The 19,560-nt window shown below is 49.1% G+C and overlaps 1 protein-coding gene across 3 annotated transcripts in view; it reads left to right on the top strand.

Annotated features, from left to right (window-relative positions):
- Positions 1-19,560, top strand: part of LOC123759844 (mitochondrial outer membrane protein SLC25A46) — a 137,060-nt gene that overhangs the window by 62,900 nt on the left and 54,600 nt on the right. For all 3 annotated transcript variants that reach the window (XM_069317593.1, XM_069317585.1, XM_069317597.1), the window contains one exon: positions 11,933-12,074. In XM_069317593.1, the coding sequence (XP_069173694.1) occupies positions 11,933-12,074 (142 nt within the window). The remainder of the gene's footprint in view (positions 1-11,932; positions 12,075-19,560) is intronic.

Here is a 19,560-nt window from a genome sequence, read left to right as displayed (position 1 = left end):
ATACAGCATAGGAAATCTGAGGGTATAAATGGTAACTCTTAATCTCTGCACTGCACTCCAAAACCGGGGTTGTTTTCTTGATGTGCACCACATGTGGGAAAATCTGACTCCAATATTTTGTAATTAAATAAAATAATTCGATAGCTATGAAGGATCACTACTTTTTGAGAAAAAGTGGAAAACAAAATGAGACAATGGATTAAACTACCAAGAACTAGTGTCCTCTGGATCTTAGTGAAACTGTATTTCTTATGTAAAGGGAGTCAAATTAACCTGCACAAAATTGGGGGGTTACATGCTAAAAGATTAATGCATGCCTAGCATTATTCTGGTGCTGGTTCTTCACCAGAGTAAATAAATTATGAAAGTAAATAAGGTTGATTATATAATATTAGAGGTAAATGCACCTCAAAATATTACTGGATAGAATAGTACAGTATGTGGTAAATCAATGGGTTAGTATAATTGATCTCGGGTGATCACTAATATAACTACAGAGTTATTACTATGGATAACATGATCAGCTTAGCTGTAAAACTAGAGTGGTGTAATCAGTTGCCACGCTCCACCGACGACGTGTTGCATAGAGCAAATTGTTGCACGTGAAGGTGGAGAAGCCTAGCACCTCGGTTGTCGTGGACCCGGAGCTGGAAGGCAATTACATTGTAGAATTCCACTAATGGTTATCTTGAGATGATTTCGGGGCTTTAGTGTCCCCGCGGCCCGGTCCTTGACCAGGCCTCCACCCCCAGGAAGCAGCCTGTGACAGCTGACTAACACCCAGGTACCTATTTTACTGCTAGGTAACAGGGGCATAGGGTGAAAGAAACTCTGCCCATTGTTTCTCGCCGGCGCCCGGGATCGAACCCGAGACCACAGGATCACAACTCCAGCGTGCTGTCCGCTCGTCCGCCCGGCTCCCTTGTAACTATAAGTACATCCTAAATAAAGGAAATCTTCTTAAAGGATATGGTAATCATTGTAGAAATCTCCTGCAAATATCTGTGCAATTTATGTTCAAGCACTGTAAATTTCTTCTACAGAAATTTGAATATAATCGCCTATTTAGATTATAAATCTGTTAAAGAAGACACGTACGGGAATTTGTTATTTTATATACGGAATAACGATAACTAGCCTAAATGTTAACTGTGGGCACATGGTAACAAAAAGGAAATAATAGTTGCCGAGCCGCGTGTCCGTTGATGTAGAGAACTGTGCAATCCTTCGTCCTCCAGCTGCTGCTTGAAGGGCGTTGACCATGGAATTGCAGATATGCTAGCTCTGGGACACGGCTGTGACGTGCCAAAGGACGTGGCACCGCTCTACTGGTCGTGGGAGCGAAATAAGCACGATCAAAACGTAGCTCACTGTTGCACGCTACTAATGGCGTCCAATGTCGCGTGGTAGCTGGAGACGTTCTCGCGTCTTCCTCCTCTTCTCGATTGCGCATGCGCGGCTCTCGATAGATATCTCGAGCATAAATGTATATATATATATATATATATATATCATAATTAACTAAGGAAAGAAGGGATAGTGATGTGTATTGATGTCACATTTAATTCTTCTGTGTTAAAATATAATTTCTCGCAACATAAATTGGTTTATTAAAGTCACGTAGCTAATCGAGGAAATCAAGGTGAAATCATTTACATTAAAATAATTTCCTCTAGAAAGTTTGATATCAACTAAATAAAGGAGTTCCAGTAAGCAGTACAGTAGTATGCCATGAAATTAAACTTATTAGTAAGTAACTATTTTTAGTAAATGAAATGATAAACTGAACTCTGTTATAAATCCAACTAAATGTGGAAAGAATTCATGTTTTTGCCAGTCGTTCCTCGCGTTGTCACTCTGACTAGGAAGAATCTGGCAATATGTTTAATATAAATCATGATGATGATTAAATCTACAAGTTAGTAATTTTAGTAACTACTTATGGTTAATACAAAGTTTGTATAAAAATACAAAGATGTATGAAACCGTGGGTATTTCCAACACCACAGCCAGGGTTGTTTTAGGCCTATCTTAAAATTTAAAACTCCCATGCATACATTAGGCTCCCATTTGCTTCCTTTAGGCCTCCAGTAATCATCCAGTAAAACTTAAAAAAAAAAAAAAAAAAAAAAGTCCTTCAATTTTCTTTTTAACCCTTAACATGCTCGGGGTCTAATATCCTGCTATCCACACAGGCGCATGTCATTTTGAAAAAAAAAAAAATTTTTTTTTTTTGCTAATCTGTTAAGTTCTGTTCACTGATCACGGGAAAAATAAAAAATAAATTCTATTGTACTTACTTTTGTTGCAATAGAGCCGAGAAGCTCGGTGATGACGTCACAATCTGCATGTTCGCTCATGCAGTACACGCCCGGGAGATGTTGCGCGCGGTCCTCAAACAGCCAGAGTTGCCACAAATATATTTTCGCGCTATTTATTTACAATGTCTAAGCGCATTTTATCTAATTTTTTTTCACTAATTGTTTCAAATACTGTTTGAACATATTTTGTATCAATAATTGTTGCATATTTGAGTATACACAGGCGCACACAAATGTTTTCAATTACGGCAATATAATATGTCATTACAGTCTATTATATTGTATGTTCTGCTTATATTTGTATATATTTACACACACGCACACGCTATCTGCCTATATGTTTACATATTTACACACTCGCACACGCTATACACACTTTGAAGCACACTTAGAAGATTTCTAGACTGTGGTAGTCATTGAAGCAGTCGAGAGCACATAATGGGATACCACACGTTTCACACCATGTTTGCACAAGCTTCCGTTTCTTGTCTCTACGTGTCGTTGTTTTACACACCAAGCAATCACGTTGGGCTATTGCACGCTTCACACCAGGTGGCAAATACTTAAGTTTGTGTGCTAGGAAGCCTTCAGTGTGAGCGAGGCGTGGAGTACCAGCATGCTGCAACAGTGGGTTTATGATGGGCCGCTGAATACCTGGGACATCTTTTGCAAACTTTCCTAATAACTGTATTGCAGCATCAAATACAAAGTCACGGAAAGTGGGCTTACGTCCAGTTCTCACAAGGTACATGTTGAAACAGTTCAGCATGCTCATGTCCACAAGATGGAAGAACACTTTTTTCGTCCACCTACATGTCTTCCGCACACACTCTGCAGTGCCAATCATCATGTCTGATTTATCAATCAACCGCATGTTGATATTATAGTCTAAAACACAGTCTGGCTTATATAGTGGTGCGTTTGTTTTATGGCTCACTTTCCCACTGTTCACCATTGTTCCATCATGAATTGTTGTCAACAAGTTCACCTCTCTTTTGTCTTTCCACCGAACTGACAGAATGTTATCACTTTTCCTTCTCTGACACTCACCAACTGCAATGTCGTTGTCAAACACAGGCATTTCCCTTCGTTGTGGCTTTACTGTACCAACCAATCCGGTTCTATTTTCTAGCAAGAACCGAGCTAGCAAGGGACTTGTATAGTAATTATCTGTGTATAAAATGTGTCCCTTGTTCATCCACGGAGCCATGATGGTCTTCACTACACTCCCCGAGAATCCATGTTCGTCGTTACCGGGAATGTCTACATCACTAGCCGAGTACAGAATCATGTGTAACACGTATCCTGTCTCACAATCACAAAGAACAAAAAATTTCAGGCCAAATCGGTTTCGTTTTGAGGGAATGTACTGTTTGAATGGAACACGTCCCTTGAAAAGTATGAGAGATTCATCAACCACCAGCTTCTGTGCTGGTACGTAAAAATCTCTGAATTTTCCAATAACATCGTTCATGTAGTGCCTCACTCGCCACAGTCTATCATCAGGTGTTCGGTCCTGAACACTTCCAAAATGTAGACACCTGAGGCGTATCTGAAACCTGTCTCGTGACATATATTTCCCGAATAAAGGTGTTGGTATTGTCTTGTCCTTGCTCCAATAGTCATTTATTGCATGTTTGTGACAGTGCTTCATCAACAAACAGAGTGCCAAAAACACATACATTTCCGCCACTGTGGTATTTTTCCAACGCTGCAGTCGTGAAAATTCTGTGATTTCCCTCTCAATCAGGTAAGCAGCATGCAGGTTCGTTTGGTGTACAATGTATTCCATGAGTGGTTCATCATAGAATGCTGTAAAATATTCCATCTCAGCCATGTCCTCACCTTGATTAGGGAAAAGGTTTGTAATCCCTACATCTTTATCGTCAAAGTGAGGAATATTAGGAATAAAATCGTCACCATCACTCCACTCAAGTACACCAGGCGTCCTGTGAGATGCAGAGGAAAGACGGCGAGGAAGCGATGCATACCGGCGACCAGGAGCTGAATACCGTCTGCGAGAAGCACGGCGGCTACGTGCACGTGAGGTGGGTGCACGTGAACACGAGGGTCTTGGTCCCTCATGTGGTGCCATGCGGTGGCGCTTGGCCGGGCGAGATGCTGCTGACGCGACAATTTCTCGCCCAGTTACACCACTGGTACCAGCCACAGGCTCAATAAAACTTTGATCTGAGTCACTAAACCCAGAAAAGGAGTCACCTCCCTCTGACTCGTCACCCTCAAACAGAAAATATCCACAGGAACTGTGAGGTCGTGGTAGAATTGGGGTAGAAAATGGGCGAGGAGGCATGGGAGAGCGTATAGGCCTCGCCATGGCATGGCGGTCATTCTCACTTTCACTGCTGCTGCTGCTATCACCCGACAACTGTGTATAATCCTCATCGTTGTCTGAATCGTCAAACACACTTTCTTCACCTTCAGAGAATAATTCGTGGGCTATTTGCTCTGGGGTGAGGGACTGAGTGGTGCGTGCCCGTGAGGCGTTTGACTGTGCGCTCGCCATGGTGACTCTCGCTAAACTGAGGCCTCCCATGCCATCGAATCGTGAGCTGGATTTTTTTTCAAAATGGCCGCTGTTTACTAGAGCCCCTGGGCAGCGTATGGGACCCCCAGCTACACCGCGGGCCATTCAAATCGTGCGCGGTACCCATACACTTCATATGAAGTGAAGCGCAGTTGACTGGTAAAACGATTTACACTTCATATGAAGTGATGCGCACTTTAAGGGTTAAAGCCTTAGTAGGAAGATGAGGGCAGTGTCTGGCACAACACTATCCCGTGCAGTGGAGCCTCGATTAACGAGTTTAATCCATTCTGGCACCGAGCTCGTTATGTGGAAAACTCATCTTTAGAAATTAATTTTCCCATTTAAAATAATGAAAATAAAATTATTACGTTCCACCCCCCAAAAACATCAATACTGTACCTGTATGACATTTTATATTGTAAATATAATACTGCACATGTAATTATAAATGTTTTGTTTTACTGTTTTCAATTGTACATGTACTTTACCTTAAATGTCTTTGTTGGCTTGAGGGAGCCGTTGGGAAGGTGGGAAGGAGGAGAGGGGTTATGGTGTGGAAGGAGAATCCACCTCTGAGTCAGGCAGGCTCTCTCTTCTTGGGAATTTCATCCCACTGGGACCGGGTTGTGGTTCACTATCACTTGCTCGTCTTTTCTCTACTTTTGCAAAGAACGTAGCTATCAAACATTCACAACACTTCCCTGATCTCACTGGAAGAGGCAGCAACGTCCTCCCTTACCTTGTTTTTCCCTTTCTTGAAGCAATTCACACAAGAATAGAACAACCTACCATGAACATCCAAATCACGGAACTATTTACTCTACCCACCATGAGAGCAAGGACAAGACCGGAATATAACGATGCCAACACAGAAGAAACTGCTCAACATAACAGGCCTATTACACCTGATTGATCTTTGTATGTGCTTCGTCCCCTATTTATCCCCCATTTATCCCCTATTTATTCCCTTTTTATCCCCTATTTTATCCCCTTGCTTTTTCCTTTATTCTACTTGTTTTATCACCTGACCCCGTACTGGTATAAATTTAACGAGCTCTGTAATTTATTTTCGCTTGAGAATGAACCAGAAAGGTAAGCATCCCAAAACAAACCCCTATTCTGGTGAAATTATTGCTACCAAAAGCTGAACAAGTGGATAGAACTCCCCTAAAAGAAACAAGCAAACGATCAGTTATAAGGCTGAGGTCGTGTGTTCTGGCTCCGGTTGTTGTTTCAACACTGTACCTAGAATGTGGTGACTGTCTTCTAGGTGGTGCGTGAGCCGGGAGTGATTCTCCAGTACTTGGGCTGCATGCACCTAGGGTTTCCTTCCCTAGGTGCTCTGTAAGTACTGCCCTTGGGGCTTGGGGTTACCTTCCACAAGTTCCTCGGGTTCTGCCCCTGCTAGGTCGTTTACTGCTTGGTTTTCGGCAGCCCCTTGTGTGCTAGGGTGTTCTGTCTCTTTTGTTCGCCTTGGGGTAGGGGGCAGTTTGCACTGGTAGGGGCGCAGGGTACTGCGCAGCTTGTTTTCACCAATCATAGCGGCCAGCTCCATTACGCCTGGATACGCTGTCCTCTTGCGGGGTTTTCTTTTTCTTTTTGTTTGTCTGCCTGGTTGGGGGGGTCTGCCTTGGTTCTTGCCCCCCTGTGTACTGAGTACTCTTCCTCCTTCCAGTGGTTCTCCCTGCTAGGTCCCCGTGAGTGTATACGTCCTGGGGGTTCAGTTCTTAGAAAGTTGTTTGATATTTGTGGGCCCCGGTTAGCAGTACCCCCTGCCTGGGATTACCTGGGCGTGAGTTCCGGTAGGTAAACGCTCAGGACGATGGGAAACCCTGAGGGGGGTGCGTGGGTCCGGTGGATGTGACCCTGGAGTCCTCCCTCGCTTTGTGTGGGTTAGAGGGTTGCTCTGTCCCCTTGTCTCAGGGTGGCTCTCACTGTTTTGCCTCCGTCTGCTGCCTGTTGGGTCAGTAGCACCTTCGGCCCGGAGTCCTGCGAGTTTTGTTGCTTGTTGTGGCTCGAATACCCAGTCTTATGCTGACTATGCGGGTGCAGGCAGCATGGGTGTTGCAGGTAGAGTTTCGGTGGTGCAACGCGCTAGGTCGTTTGCTCCCTGGGAGCCCCAGGGCTGCCCCCTTTTTGGTTGGTGTGACGGGGCTTGGGGGTGTTGGACGCTTCGGTTTTGTTCCTTCCGCGCCTCCTTGTCTTTCCCGTGTTATGGCCCCCCCACCTTCCTCCCTGCATCTGGATCCTTACCGTTTGTGGGTTCTGGGTCGGGGTGGGGCTTTGCTGGTCTTGAGACTTTGGCAGTCTCGGGGATTTTCCCCTTTCCGGGGTAGTGACGGAGGCATTCGAGCCTGTTCCTCCAGCCGTGTTGTATGAGTCTGCCAGTGGGCTCCCTTCTTTAGTGCTGGTCCGATTGCCCGGGCTTTTTCTTGTGAGGCTGGGGCTTTGGGGAAATGGGTCGGCCCCGGGACCTGCCTGGTGGGTTCCTAGGGCTTGTGAGGGGGCAGAGGTTTTGGACCCTGCCTGGGTTTTTCTACCCTCTGGGCGGGGCTTGCGGTTATGAGGAGTGGGGATTTTTTTCCCCCTCTCCGTACATGTTTTTGGGAGTCGGCCCCTCCTCAGGATCGGTTCCTTGTTCCTTGGATCCGTTGGGTCCGCCCTGTCAATGGGTTCGTTTCTCCACCCTTCTTCTTGGGACGGGCCTTCACAGTCATGTTCCCCTCTTTTCGGGGGATCTGCATGACTTTTGGTCTCGGGTGCGACTTTGCCTTCTGTTCCTTCATGCTTCACGCTTGCTTCTTTATGTTCTAGACGGATTGGGAAGGTTTTGATTCTTCCCATTTTCTTGGAATACTGTATCTGTCGTCTTCCGGTCCTTTCTGGGGCTTGTTGGTCCTTCTCAAAGCTTCTCGTTTTCGGTCCTGTTTCGTTCTTTTGTGCTTCTCTCTTCTCTCCGTGCACTGTCTTGCGCTGCACAGGGTTGCCAGATTGGGCTCCTTGTAGCCCAAACGGGGAGCTGGGCCGTGTTTCTTTTTACTCCTTCCTGCTCTTTTCGACTACGGTTGGTGGCTGCCCTGTGTACTCTCATATGGGATTCGGTTGTTAACAACACTATTTTGTCTATTTTTCTCATCACATTCGTGGTTTCTTCTTCAGCTTGTGACTTCTGGCGACCCACATCTGGTATCCCTGCTGCGCATACGCCATGGTTGTTTGTTTTGATATGGGTGGTGTGCACGTGTGCTGGGGTTTTGCATCCCTTTTCTCTTGGGTGCTTCGCCTTTCGCTCTTCTCAATTCTCCAGTCCGTGCCCCGTAGCGCCTGGGGGCATTCTGGATTGCTACTATGGGGAGGACACTGGGTTTTCAATGCGTATGGGTGTGGGGCTGCTCTACCCTACTCTTTCTTCTCCATGTGCAGCTCTGCCTTCTTCCACTGGCAGTGCTCCTGGAATCTCGGGAGCACCGAGATTTTACGTTGTGTCGGCTATGTTGTGTCATGACACGTTCGTGCCTACGTTCTGCAGGCTAGTTTATGCGGTCTGGCATCTCTCTCTCGTCCAGGCGCTGGTTTGTGGTTTTGGGATATGTATATAAGACCTCCAGAACACAGGTGACTGCAGCAGGCCTATTGAGCCATATGAGGCAGCTCCTAGTTATACCCATCCAGTCCCACTCTTATGCATGTCCAGCCCATGCTTGAGTCCAGATAGGGGCCCAACCTCCACCAAGTTACGAGGTCCAATGGTGGGGGTATATGTTATGGGGTAAGTGTTCCTGTCTGGATGTTTTGAGATGACGTTTTGCTGCAGTTTTCATGCTGTGGATGTGTGTTAGGGATTGGTTGTGGGTTTTTGTTTGGTTCTTCCCTGCTTCCTGGGGGCCTTACTTGTTCGGGGTAATGGTTGCAAGGGGGGAGGTCATGGCCCTGTTTTTCGTAGTCTTATCTGGGTCATCCTTTCCTTTCACGTCTTGCAGTGCCTGGCTTAGCCCTTCCATATACAGTACATTGGATTCTCTGTACAGTACTTACCTCGTTGTGTCTGCGGGAGTTGAGCTCTGGCTTTTTGGTCCCGCTTCTCACCTGTCATTCGCTCATGTGCAGGTTCCTGGGCCTGCTGGGCTCAAATTCTGTGCATGACGCTGTGAGTGGTGCCATCCTCCACCACATCGCTTCCTCATGCGTCCTGCTTGTGTACTACTCTGACACCGCAATACTTCTTTCCCATGTCTCTTTGGCTCGTTTGGGCTCTTATTCCACCGGTGTCCCCTGGTGCGTGTACCCCTGGGGGTCCCATAGTCGGTCTTTCTCTACCCTATCCCTTCCTTTGGGAATTTGAAATGTGGTGATCATCGCCTCGTAGCTCGACTCCTTGGTTCGGGTAGTGGTCTGGTGGCGTACCTTTGCTTCTTTTTTCCTTTTCGTCTTGTATTGGGGCGTGTCACACAACTGTGTTGGCGAGGCTTGTTGGGACATGACAAGCGGCTCTGTGTGTTGTTGGTCGTGTCCCTTTCATTCCCGTTTTGCTACTTGCCTTCTTCGTTCCTCATCTTCCTTCTAGGCTCTTGTCCCTGGCCGTTGATGCTGGGGCTTTTCTTCTGGTCTTTTCTTGTCTTTTCCATTTTCTCATTTTATCCTACACGTGGTGGTATGTTTTTCTTTGTGCCTTTTGGCTCTCCTATTGCCAGGTTGGGTTCCTGGTTTCCTGGCTTACCTGGCCTGTTGGCGTTTTCTCGGTCTCACGGTTTTCCTTCTCTAGAATCGTGCGTCGGGACTGTAGTCTCCGATCTCCTGGCGAGATCGCGGGCGTTGTGATGTTTTTTTGTACGGCGGACGTTCCTTCTCTTTTGCCAGCTTGGGTTTCAGGCTCTGCTGGCTCCGTGGTCGTACCCAAGATCTTCCCGTGGCTTCGCCTCTTCCTAGGCTCGATTGACACATGGCGGGGCCGTTTCGGCTCTGCCTCGAGTCTTTCACCTTCTGTTGGTGGTCGGGTGGCTTCGATGGTGTCCCATCTGCATGCTTCTTCTTGGCGGCAGTGTGGGGTTTTTGGCGGTTCTTCCTTCTCCTTCTGCCCCTTCTTCGGTAGCTGCATTTGTTGGCGTGGTCTTGTCCTTATCTTGTGGAGGTTTGGAGCCGTCATCTTGCCCCATACAGTTTCCTTGTATCGTGCGGCGCTGGTGGAGCTGCTTCAGCTTGCTTTTGGTATTGATGTTACTTCTGCTCCGTTTCACAAGCTGTCTCGTGCATTGTTTCACTTGTTGCCTGCTCTTGTGCCGCCTGAGCCGTCCTGGTCCTTGGACAGAGTGCTCTTTTCTTTCTTCTCCTCGGTTTGTTGTGGCCCCTTCGGTTCAGGTTTGTTCTCCAAGGCTCCTTTTCTGTTGGCGTTGGCCTTTGGGGGTCGGGTTGGGGAGCTCATGCTCGCCTCCAACGCAGGGGTTTCTGCTCTTTCAGTTTTCGTGTTGGTTTTGTTCATCTGCAGCCGTTTCCTTCTTTCTGGCATAGAATGAGACTGCTGCTTTCCGAAGGAGGTCCCTGGGTTGTTGATGCTTGGTTGGTTGGGCCGAGGTTACATCATGTTTTGTGTCCGGTGGGGGCTCCTCGCTGTTTATGCGTGCCACGGCTTCTGTGTCCTGGGATGCGCTTTGGATTGATCTGGTTTCCCTTCTTCCCTGTTTGCGGGTGCGGGTCTCCCAGGTCATCCACAGAGTTCTTCACGCTAGCCAGGCTGCAGTCTATTCCATGCCCATGACGTTCGTAAGTTCGCTGCTCTTGCTGTCGTCTTTGGCACAATGTCCTGGCTGTCATTCGAGCATGGGGCTTTAGGCGGTTTAACAGGGTCCTGGCTGCTCATTACCTCGTGCACGTCCCGGGGGCCTCGTCGGGCCTGTGTCGTTTTGGGTCGGCGGTTGCAGCCAGTTGTCTCGACTTCGCGTTGTAGAGTGAGCAACTACCGCCTCCCGGGTAAGTCCCTAAGTTTTTCCTCTGTGGGTAGTTAACTCTGGGGTGCTGACGGGGCTGCCCCCACTAGAAAACCAGTGTTGAATGTAATGAAACTATTTTCTGAGTGAGACCCGGAGGCTCCCCGGCATCCCTCCCTCCCTCCCTCCCTCCTGGTCGGCATTTTTTATTTATTTTGTGTGTGTGTGTGTGTGTGTTTTGACATCCAGCTTCAGAACTGATGGGTGGATAGCAGGCATAAGGAGTCTGGGGCTTCCCCTCCCCCTTCCCCCTCCCAGGGAGGAGGGGAGCTGCGCAGACAGCTGCGCGTTGACGTGTGGCGCCATGATCGTTTGCTCGTTTCTTTTAAGGGAGTTCTATCCACTTGTTCAGCTTTTGGTAGCAATAATTTCACCAGAATAGGGGTTTATTTTGGGATGTTTATCTTTCTGGGTGCCTGACCTGGTCACTGGCAGACATAGAATGTTTCCAACCACATGGGGGTTTCTATAAGCCATTGTTCCCCATGCCTCTCTGAGGGGGCCAGGTTCTGGCTCGTGGTCTCCGGTAGGCCCACAGAACTCCATACACATATTTGAAGCCAAAGTCTGACATTAGCATATCAGCCTAGTAAGCTCCGGGAAGCTTCCGGGTCTCACCCAGAAAATTGTGTTTCATTACATTTAACGCTGTTTTTTTTGTGTTCCAAAACGTACCACTAAGCTGGTCTGATGGACCCACTGTTGGGTCCATCAGACCAGTTCTATTGGCCGTAGAACCCCATAATTGATGGCAACTAGTAGTAACTCCACTGAGCAACTGGAAACTGAGCACTCCACTCAGATATCAATAGCATGATATGTTCCAAGAATTCTTCCATATCAGTTTTATCAATTCCCATTTCTATTTTGTACGTATTGATCTTATTGCCTCTTTTTCTTGTATTTTCTAGGTTTTGGCATATTTAATACCTCTAACCTCTATTTGTAATGTCTAATGTGAGCAATAGTGTGTCTAATATCCCATATACCCATCCACCAGTCTCTGCTACACAGTAAAAAAAATTTACATTTATAATACTATAATTAAATGTAAATATCTGAATGATAAATTCTCTCCACAGGCTGCATATGCAAGGTACTCGCACAATTATTGATAGTCTAGATGTTGGGTACGAGGTGAAACCAATACTCACTCGCTATGAAGGATTCTTCGATTGTCTCAACACCACAGTTCAAGAGGAGGGATTCTTGGGCCTTTTTAAGGTTGTTCTGAAATTGTTCGCTTTGGTTATTAGTTGTAATCATATTGTAGATATGTTATATCAAACATTATCAATAGATGAATTCACAGAACTGGTAATAGAAGTGCACAGTGCATCTCTTATCTGACATTAATTTATATGAACAGCGTATGAATAATAAACAATGTATATATATTTGTTTAAATGTTGATAATTTTAGAGTGAATGTTGAATACTATTGTGAAAGGCTTATGCGGTAATGAAAAATAGAAAAGTAAAACTGCTTTTGAAGGTAGAAGTTATGGGAGATGTCAACCTCTTGGACCCTTTAAGGGTTAGAATCAGAAGTACAATACATGAATGGGTGGGATATGATATTCGCAATACATAAATATGGTTTGAGAAAATGTCGCTGAGCGGTGCACGTCGTATATACAGTATATGATTTAACGTACGACGCAAGATTTAAAAGTCCTGCAGCTACACAGGGTTCACATCAGCTTCCTTAGGGCACTAGTAAATAGACGCCATTTAAAAAAAAAAAAGTCATGGGTAACATTCCCGGGTGTGAGAGCCTCGGCTCTGAGTGAGCAACCAAGGCTGGTGCACGCAGCATGAGCTAACAACACTGCTGTTCAGCTTATGACCACAGCATCGCCTAAAAATATTAAAATATATATATATGTAACCGGTATTATTTAATGATGATAGTATTACAGAAGACCCCCCCCCCCCCCGACTGTGATGAAAATGACCAGGATTCCGATAATATCAGGATTGGTGGGAATAATTAATGATGTGTGTGTAGTATGGTGGGAGGAGTAATCTTGGTGAGGGAGGGAGGTAGCATCATCTGCTGACTCTTTCTGGCGTCCTGTTATTGTCTGGACTCACCGTACCAGCTTAGTGGTTCATTATGGTGAACACAAATGTAGATACTTATATATAATGTGTGTATATAGTGTAATAACAGCAAAAGGAGTATGTTGGGAGGAGCCATTTTGGTAAGGGAGGTGGCATTATCTGCTAGCTGGTGTGTGACTAGTCATGCTGTGTAGAGTGGCCACTATGCTGTTTGGACACCACATCAGCCTAGTTGTACAGGTATGGTGAACATAACATGTAGATATTTATATTTAATGTGTGTATATAGTGTAATAACTGCACAAACAGTATGGTGGGAAGAGGAATTTTAGTGAGTCAGGTGTTGAGCGAGTGAGGGAGGTGGCATCAGCTGACTGTGTGTGGCGGCCACTGTTATTGTCTGGACTCGCCATACCAGCTTAGTGGTTCATTATGGTGAACACAAATGTAGATACTTATATATAACATGTGTGTATATAGTGTAATAACAACAACAACAGTATGGTGGGAGGAGGAATGTTGCCGAGTGAGGTGTTGAAGGGAGGGAGGGAGGTGGCCTCTGCTAGCTGGTGTGTGCCGGCCACTTTTGTTGTTTGGACTTGCCCTATCAGCTTAGTGGTTCGTTATGATGAACAAAACGTGCAGATACTCATATAAAACGTGTGTGTGTATAGTGTAATAACAGCAAAAATATTTGTTTATTGTTTTATGAACATAATAATTGAATCACTAATATGGCATCATTCTTTTGAGTATAACAATAGTTCACACATTTTATTAAATAAATATATCACACTACACACTATTGAATAATATTACAGGCATACCTCAGTTTAAGAGTTTAATTGGTTCCTGGAGACGCCTCGTATTCCGAAAACTCGCATTCCGAAGCTAATTTCCCCATAAGAAATAAAGGGAAATGAATTAATCCGTTCCTGACTACTCCAAAAACCCCACATCAAACTTAATTTTTATACCTAATTCATCTAAATAAACCTACAAAACTATGTTCAAGTTATTACTTACCTTGCTGTTGAATGCTGTAGGCGTATGGAAGATGGTGAGGAGGTGGGAGGAAGAGAGGAGTTACTGTTTGGAAGGGGAGTCCCCTTCCATTATCACATCAGGCAGTGAGGACTTCACTGGTGTGCACACTCTGGCACATTTTGCCTGCATACCACTAGGACTTGCTTGTTTTACTAAGAATTTGTCTAATGACACTTGTTTTTCCCTACATTTTAACACTTGTCTGTAGTAAGACATCACATTATCATTTAAATGGTCAATGCAACGGCCTGCTACAGCTTTATCTGGGTGAGTTTTTTCAACAAAACTTTGCAGTTCTTCCCATACTTCACACATTTTCTTAATCAAGAAGGGACATCCTCTACTGCCTCTACTCACAGCTATTTTCTTAGGTTGAACCTTACCAATGGCTTTCTTGAGACCCATGGCAAGATATATAATGACAACTTTTATGCTCAAATGGCCAAAAAAACGATAAAAAACTGTAAATCCTTGTGAAGAATTCAGGTGGGATAGTCACTGGACACGAGACACTGGTAAACTGAGGCGCGATCGCCATGCCACTACGCGCCAGTCGGCCTGTACACGTATCAACAAACTCGCGTCCCGAGGTAACCCTCGCCTTCCGAGACATATTTTTGGAGTAAATCCTGCTCGTCTTCCGAAAAACTCGCATACAGGGACACTCACATTCCGAGGTACCACTGTACTAGAAAAACTGAGGAAAAATTAATCGCATTGAAATAATTAGGTAATATCTTAATGGCAACTCCCGGCTGACAGTGGGTGTGGAGCAGACCACTGTGGGATGCGTACTCTGTCAATGCCTCATTTTGCCAAGCTTCCTTCCCCCATTGCAACCAAAATATGTCGCCTATGATTTTTTTCTGGGGGGAGCCCCGTCGGCTCCCCGGAGCTATCCAGGCTGAATGGATATGTATAACTTTCTGGCATCAGTCAATGCATGGAGTTCTTGCCTACCGGGGACCACAAGCCAGAACCTGGCCCCCTCTAGAGAGGCACGAGGAGCAATGGCCTATAGAGACCCCCTTATGATTGGGAGCATTCTATGTCTGCCATCGACCGGGACAGGCACCCAGAAAAGTAGGCACCCCGAAACAAACCCCTATTCTGGTAAACTATTGCGACCGAAGACCGAACAGGTGGACAGAACTCCTCAAACGAAAATTAGCCCTCATGACGTCATCATGTTGCCGCCCCGCCGTCTGCGCAACCCACCCCCCCCCCCCCCTCCCCGGGAGGGGGAAGGGGGGAGCCCCAGATTCCACCGTCGGCGACCCAACCATTAGTTCTCAGGCTGATGGGATCTGGTGCGGTCGTGCCTCTGGCTCCTGTTTGCAGTTGCAGTTCTGTTCCTGGTGGTCTGAGCTGTCCCTTCCGGTAGTGTGTGGGCCAGGAGTATTATTCCACGGTGCTCAGGCTGCATGCGCCTAGGGTTATCTTCCCTAGGTGCCCTGTAAGTACTGCCCTTGGGGCTTAGGGCTACCTTCCCTGGGTTGCCTTGGGGTCTACCTCCGCTGAGCCGTGCACTGCTCGGTACTTGGCCGCCCTTGGGATCAACTGGGGTTTTTTCTTGCCCTTGTTTGTCTCTGAGTAGGGGGTAGTTTTCGTCACTGGCAGGGGCGCGTGGTACTGCACAGCTAGTTTTCACCAATAACAGTGGCCGGCTCTGTTCCGCCTGGGTACGTTGTCCTCTTGCGGGGTTTTTCTTTTGTTTTTGTTTTTGCCTGGTGGGGGGGGTCTGCCTGTTAGCTCCCCCATCGCTGTTCTTGGGGTTTGTCTCCAGATTGTCTACTTGGTGGTCCTCCCCGCTTGGCCCCCGTGAGTGTACACGTCCCGGGGGTTCAGCTATAGCAGTTTGTTGGTAGTTTTGGGTGCCGGTTCGCAGTACCCTGCCTGGGCTTCCCTTAGCGTGTTATCAAGGCTAAGGGCCCTGGAAAACCCCACGGGGGCTACGTGGTCCGATGGATGTGACCCCAGAGTCCCTCCTCGCGTCCTTCGAGTTTGACGGTTGCTCTGTCCCCTTGTCTCAGGGGGACACTCACCGGTTTTGCCTCCGCCATGCTGCCTGTTGGGTCGGTGATTGTTTTGACCCAGAGTCGTGCGACGTGTGTTGTCTGTACGTACTCCAGTTCACCCAGGCTACTGCGCCTGATATGCAGGTGAGGGCAGCTGAGGCGTTGCATGCTCGATTTAGGTTGCTGCAACGCGCTAGGTTGGTCGCTGCCCCGGATGCTCCGAGACTGCCCCGTTTTGGTTATAGGGACCCGGACTTGGGGGTGGGGGTCGCTTCGGCTCTGGTTCCGTCCGCCCTTCCAAGTCCTTCCCCTTCTGTTGCTCGTTTGGTCCCCCCCCCCCCTTCCTTGCTTTCGGCTCCTAAACGTCTGAGGGTTTTGGAGCCGGGGCAGGGTTTAGTCGGTTGTGAGACTCGGGCGGTTTCGGGGGTGTCCCCTTCTGGGGCAGTGGCGAAGGCATTGGAGCCTGGTCCTTCTGCCGAAGCTTCTGGGTCTGGCCAGTGGGCCCCCTTTGTTCCTGCTTTATCGGCTGCTCCCACCTTTTCTTTGGGGGTGGGGGCTCAGGAGGACGGCTCAGCCCCGGGCCCTCTGGGTCGGTCCCGTGCGCTTGAGTGGCGAGAAGTTTCCTTGGCGTTGCAGGTTTTCCTGGGGGGCGCTTTTGAGCATCTGAATGCTTGTTTGTTCGCCCCTGCCCTTCCACGGGATGTTGGTGTCATGCAGCTTCACGTGCAGGTTCCTTCCCTCTCAGCTACCTTGATTGCAGAGGATTTGTGGACTCGTGGCCTGCTTGCTTCGGCTCTGCGTTTCTTTTCCCTCCTGGAGCTATCCTCGGATTGGCTCGAGTTGAATGTGGGAGCACTTGGGGCCGCTGCTGGGTCTGGTGCGCTGCCCTCGGCTGTGCGGGCGTCGTCTGCTTTGTTGAAGCTCTTCGCGCCCATCCTGCGTGATGCGGTTTCGCGGTTCTATGCTTCTCGCCTCGCGTGTCGTCAGGCGGTGCTAGCTTCCTCCTTGGAGTCCGCCTGGGCCCTGGCTCTTCGTTTATCCTCGCCCTTTTGTCCGTTGCTGTTTGCGGAGGCTGCGGTGGGGCAGTATCTGCAGGCAGCCTCGGTTAGTTGTCGGCCTATGTCGGAGTTGTTGTTGCTCCGGGGGGCTCGTGGGGAGCCTTCCCGGAAGGGTCGTGCCAGGGCTCGGAGGTCTTTTCGTCGGGGTAGGCCTTTGGTGCCAGATTCAGGGCTGGCGGCGCTTTCGGTTCTGGCTGTTGCTGGACGGAGTGGGCTCCGTCTTGTTCGCCGCCTTGGTTCTCCCAAGGTGCGTCGGCCCTTTCGCGGTTCGCCCCATTGACGGGGCAATGGGGGGGGGGGGCGGCTCGCCCGGTTTGCCCACGCCTGGTCCCACAATTCATGGGCTTTTCGGGTCGTTTCACATGGCCTGTGGTGGCGTTGGGTGGCTCTTCCTCCCTCGGGGGGTTTGGGGCTTGCGGGGCAGGCCTCTTCTCCTGCGCTCTGTCAGGTCATCTCGGAGTGGGTTCGCTTGGGCGTAGTCGAAATGACGTCGTCCCTCAGGTGGGTTTCCCGCCTGTTTCCGGTTCCAAAACGGGACTGCGCGAACCTCCGGTTCATTCTGGACTTGTCCCGTCTGAACCCGTGGGTGTTGTGCCCCTCCTTTCGGATGACTACGCTGTCCCAGGTCCGTCTTCTCTTTGAGAGGGGCGCTTGGATGGTGTCCTTGGATCTCAAGGACGCGTATTGGCACGTCCCGGTTCATCTGGAGTTCAGGGACTGGCTCGGTTTTGTTGTGGGGCGTTAAGGTTACCGCTTTCGTTGTCTTCCCTTTGGGTTGAATCTGGTGCCACGCGTTTTCACACGCCTCACTCGGGTCGTGGTGGCCCACCTGCGTCTGCTAGGTGTTCGGGTGCTGGCCTATCTCACCGACTGGCTGGTTTGGGCTCCCAGCCGGTCCGCGTGTCTGCTCGCCAGGGATTTGGTTCTTTCCCAGCTCGCCAGGTTCGGGTTCTTGGTGAACTGGAGTAAGTCCCATCTGGTTCCCTCTCAGGTTCGGTCTTGGCTGGGTCTGGTTTGGGATGCTCGGACTGCTTCCTTATCTCTTCCTCCGGCGGCTCTCTTGCGCCTGCGGTCCCGCCTTCGCCCGTTTCTGAGGGGTTCCCGGGTCACAAGGCAGTTGCTCGAGAGTTTGTGCGGGAGCCTGAACTTTGCCATGATGGTCTACCCTCCGGGTCGGGTGTGGCTTCGTCGGCTGTTCTGGTTCCTTCGGGGCCGGCCCTTCCGCCTCTCTCGCGATCGTTGGGTTCGACCTCCGGGGGCTTTGCGTCGGTTGCTGCGTCGCCGGCTTCCTCTTCGGGTTTTTCGGGGTTCGGTGCCTTGGCGCCTTCCCGTGCCCTCGCTCGATGTGTACACGGACGCGTTGTCTCTTGGCTGGGGTTTTGTGACCAGTGCTCACCAGGCCGGCCAGGGACGGTGGGTTTCGTCTTTTTGTCGGGCTCACAGCACAGTGCGGGAGTTCGCGGCAGTGTGGATGTCGCTCCGGAGGATTCGAGTCGCTCGCGGATCGACGATCCGGCTCCATTCGGACTGCACCCCGGTGGTTCATTGTTTGAACCGAGGGGGTTCGATGCGATCCTTGGCTCTTTGGGGCTGGTCGCTTCGGGTGACTCGTCTGCTGAGTTCTCGGGGTTTGGCTCTCCTGGCGGTTCATGTCCGGGGAATGTCCAACGTCCAGGCGGATGGCCTGTCTCAGTTTTATCCCCTGTCCTCGGAGTGGACGATCGATGCCGACTCCTTCCGTTGGCTGTGCCGGATGTTCGGGACTCCGGACGTGGATCTCTTCCTGTTGGCGTGGTCAAGGCGTCTTCCAGTTTATGTGGCGCCCTTTCCTGACTGCGAAGCCGTCGGGTTCGACGCCTTCCATCTGGACTGGGTGAAGTGGGATTACCTGTACCTCTTTCCCCCGGTTCCACTGTTGCTCCAGGTCCTGACTCGCTTGGAGACTTACCAGGGTCGTGTGGTCCTTCTGGCCCCTTGGTGGCCGGCCCAGCCTTGGTTTCAGGCGCTGCTTGCTCGGTGTCCGTACCCGATGGTCTTCTCGCGGCTCCGCCTCTTTCAGCAGATCGGTCCGGCCCTGTATGAGGCTGGTTCCATCTTCTCCTCGAGTCTTCGCGTCTGGTGTTTTTGACTCGGGTTTATCATTCGTTGTATGGTGCGCAGGTGGCTTCGTTGTTGGTCTCCCACCTGCGTGCTTCGTTTCAGCGGCAGTATGAGGTTTCCTGGCAGTCCTTCCGGTTTTTCCTATCCCTGCATCAGTGTTCTTCGGTCCCTGATAGGGTTGTTCTGTCCTTTCTCTCTTAACTGTTTCAGGACCGTCATCTTATGCCGAATACTGTCGCTTCGTATCGTGCGGCATTGGCGGAGCTGCTTCAGCTTGCTTTCAGGGTTGATGTTACTTCCGCCCCGTTTCGCAAGTTATCCCGGGCGTTGTTTCACCTCCGGCCTCCTCATGCGCCGCCTGAGCCGTCTTGGTCTTTGGACCGCGTGCTCTCGTTTCTCTCTCTGCCCCGGTTTGTGGTGG

Source organism: Procambarus clarkii, chromosome 8 (assembly GCF_040958095.1).
Source record: "Procambarus clarkii isolate CNS0578487 chromosome 8, FALCON_Pclarkii_2.0, whole genome shotgun sequence".
NCBI classification, from domain to species: domain Eukaryota; kingdom Metazoa; phylum Arthropoda; class Malacostraca; order Decapoda; family Cambaridae; genus Procambarus; species Procambarus clarkii.
This window is presented reverse-complemented; position numbering and strand designations above follow the sequence as displayed.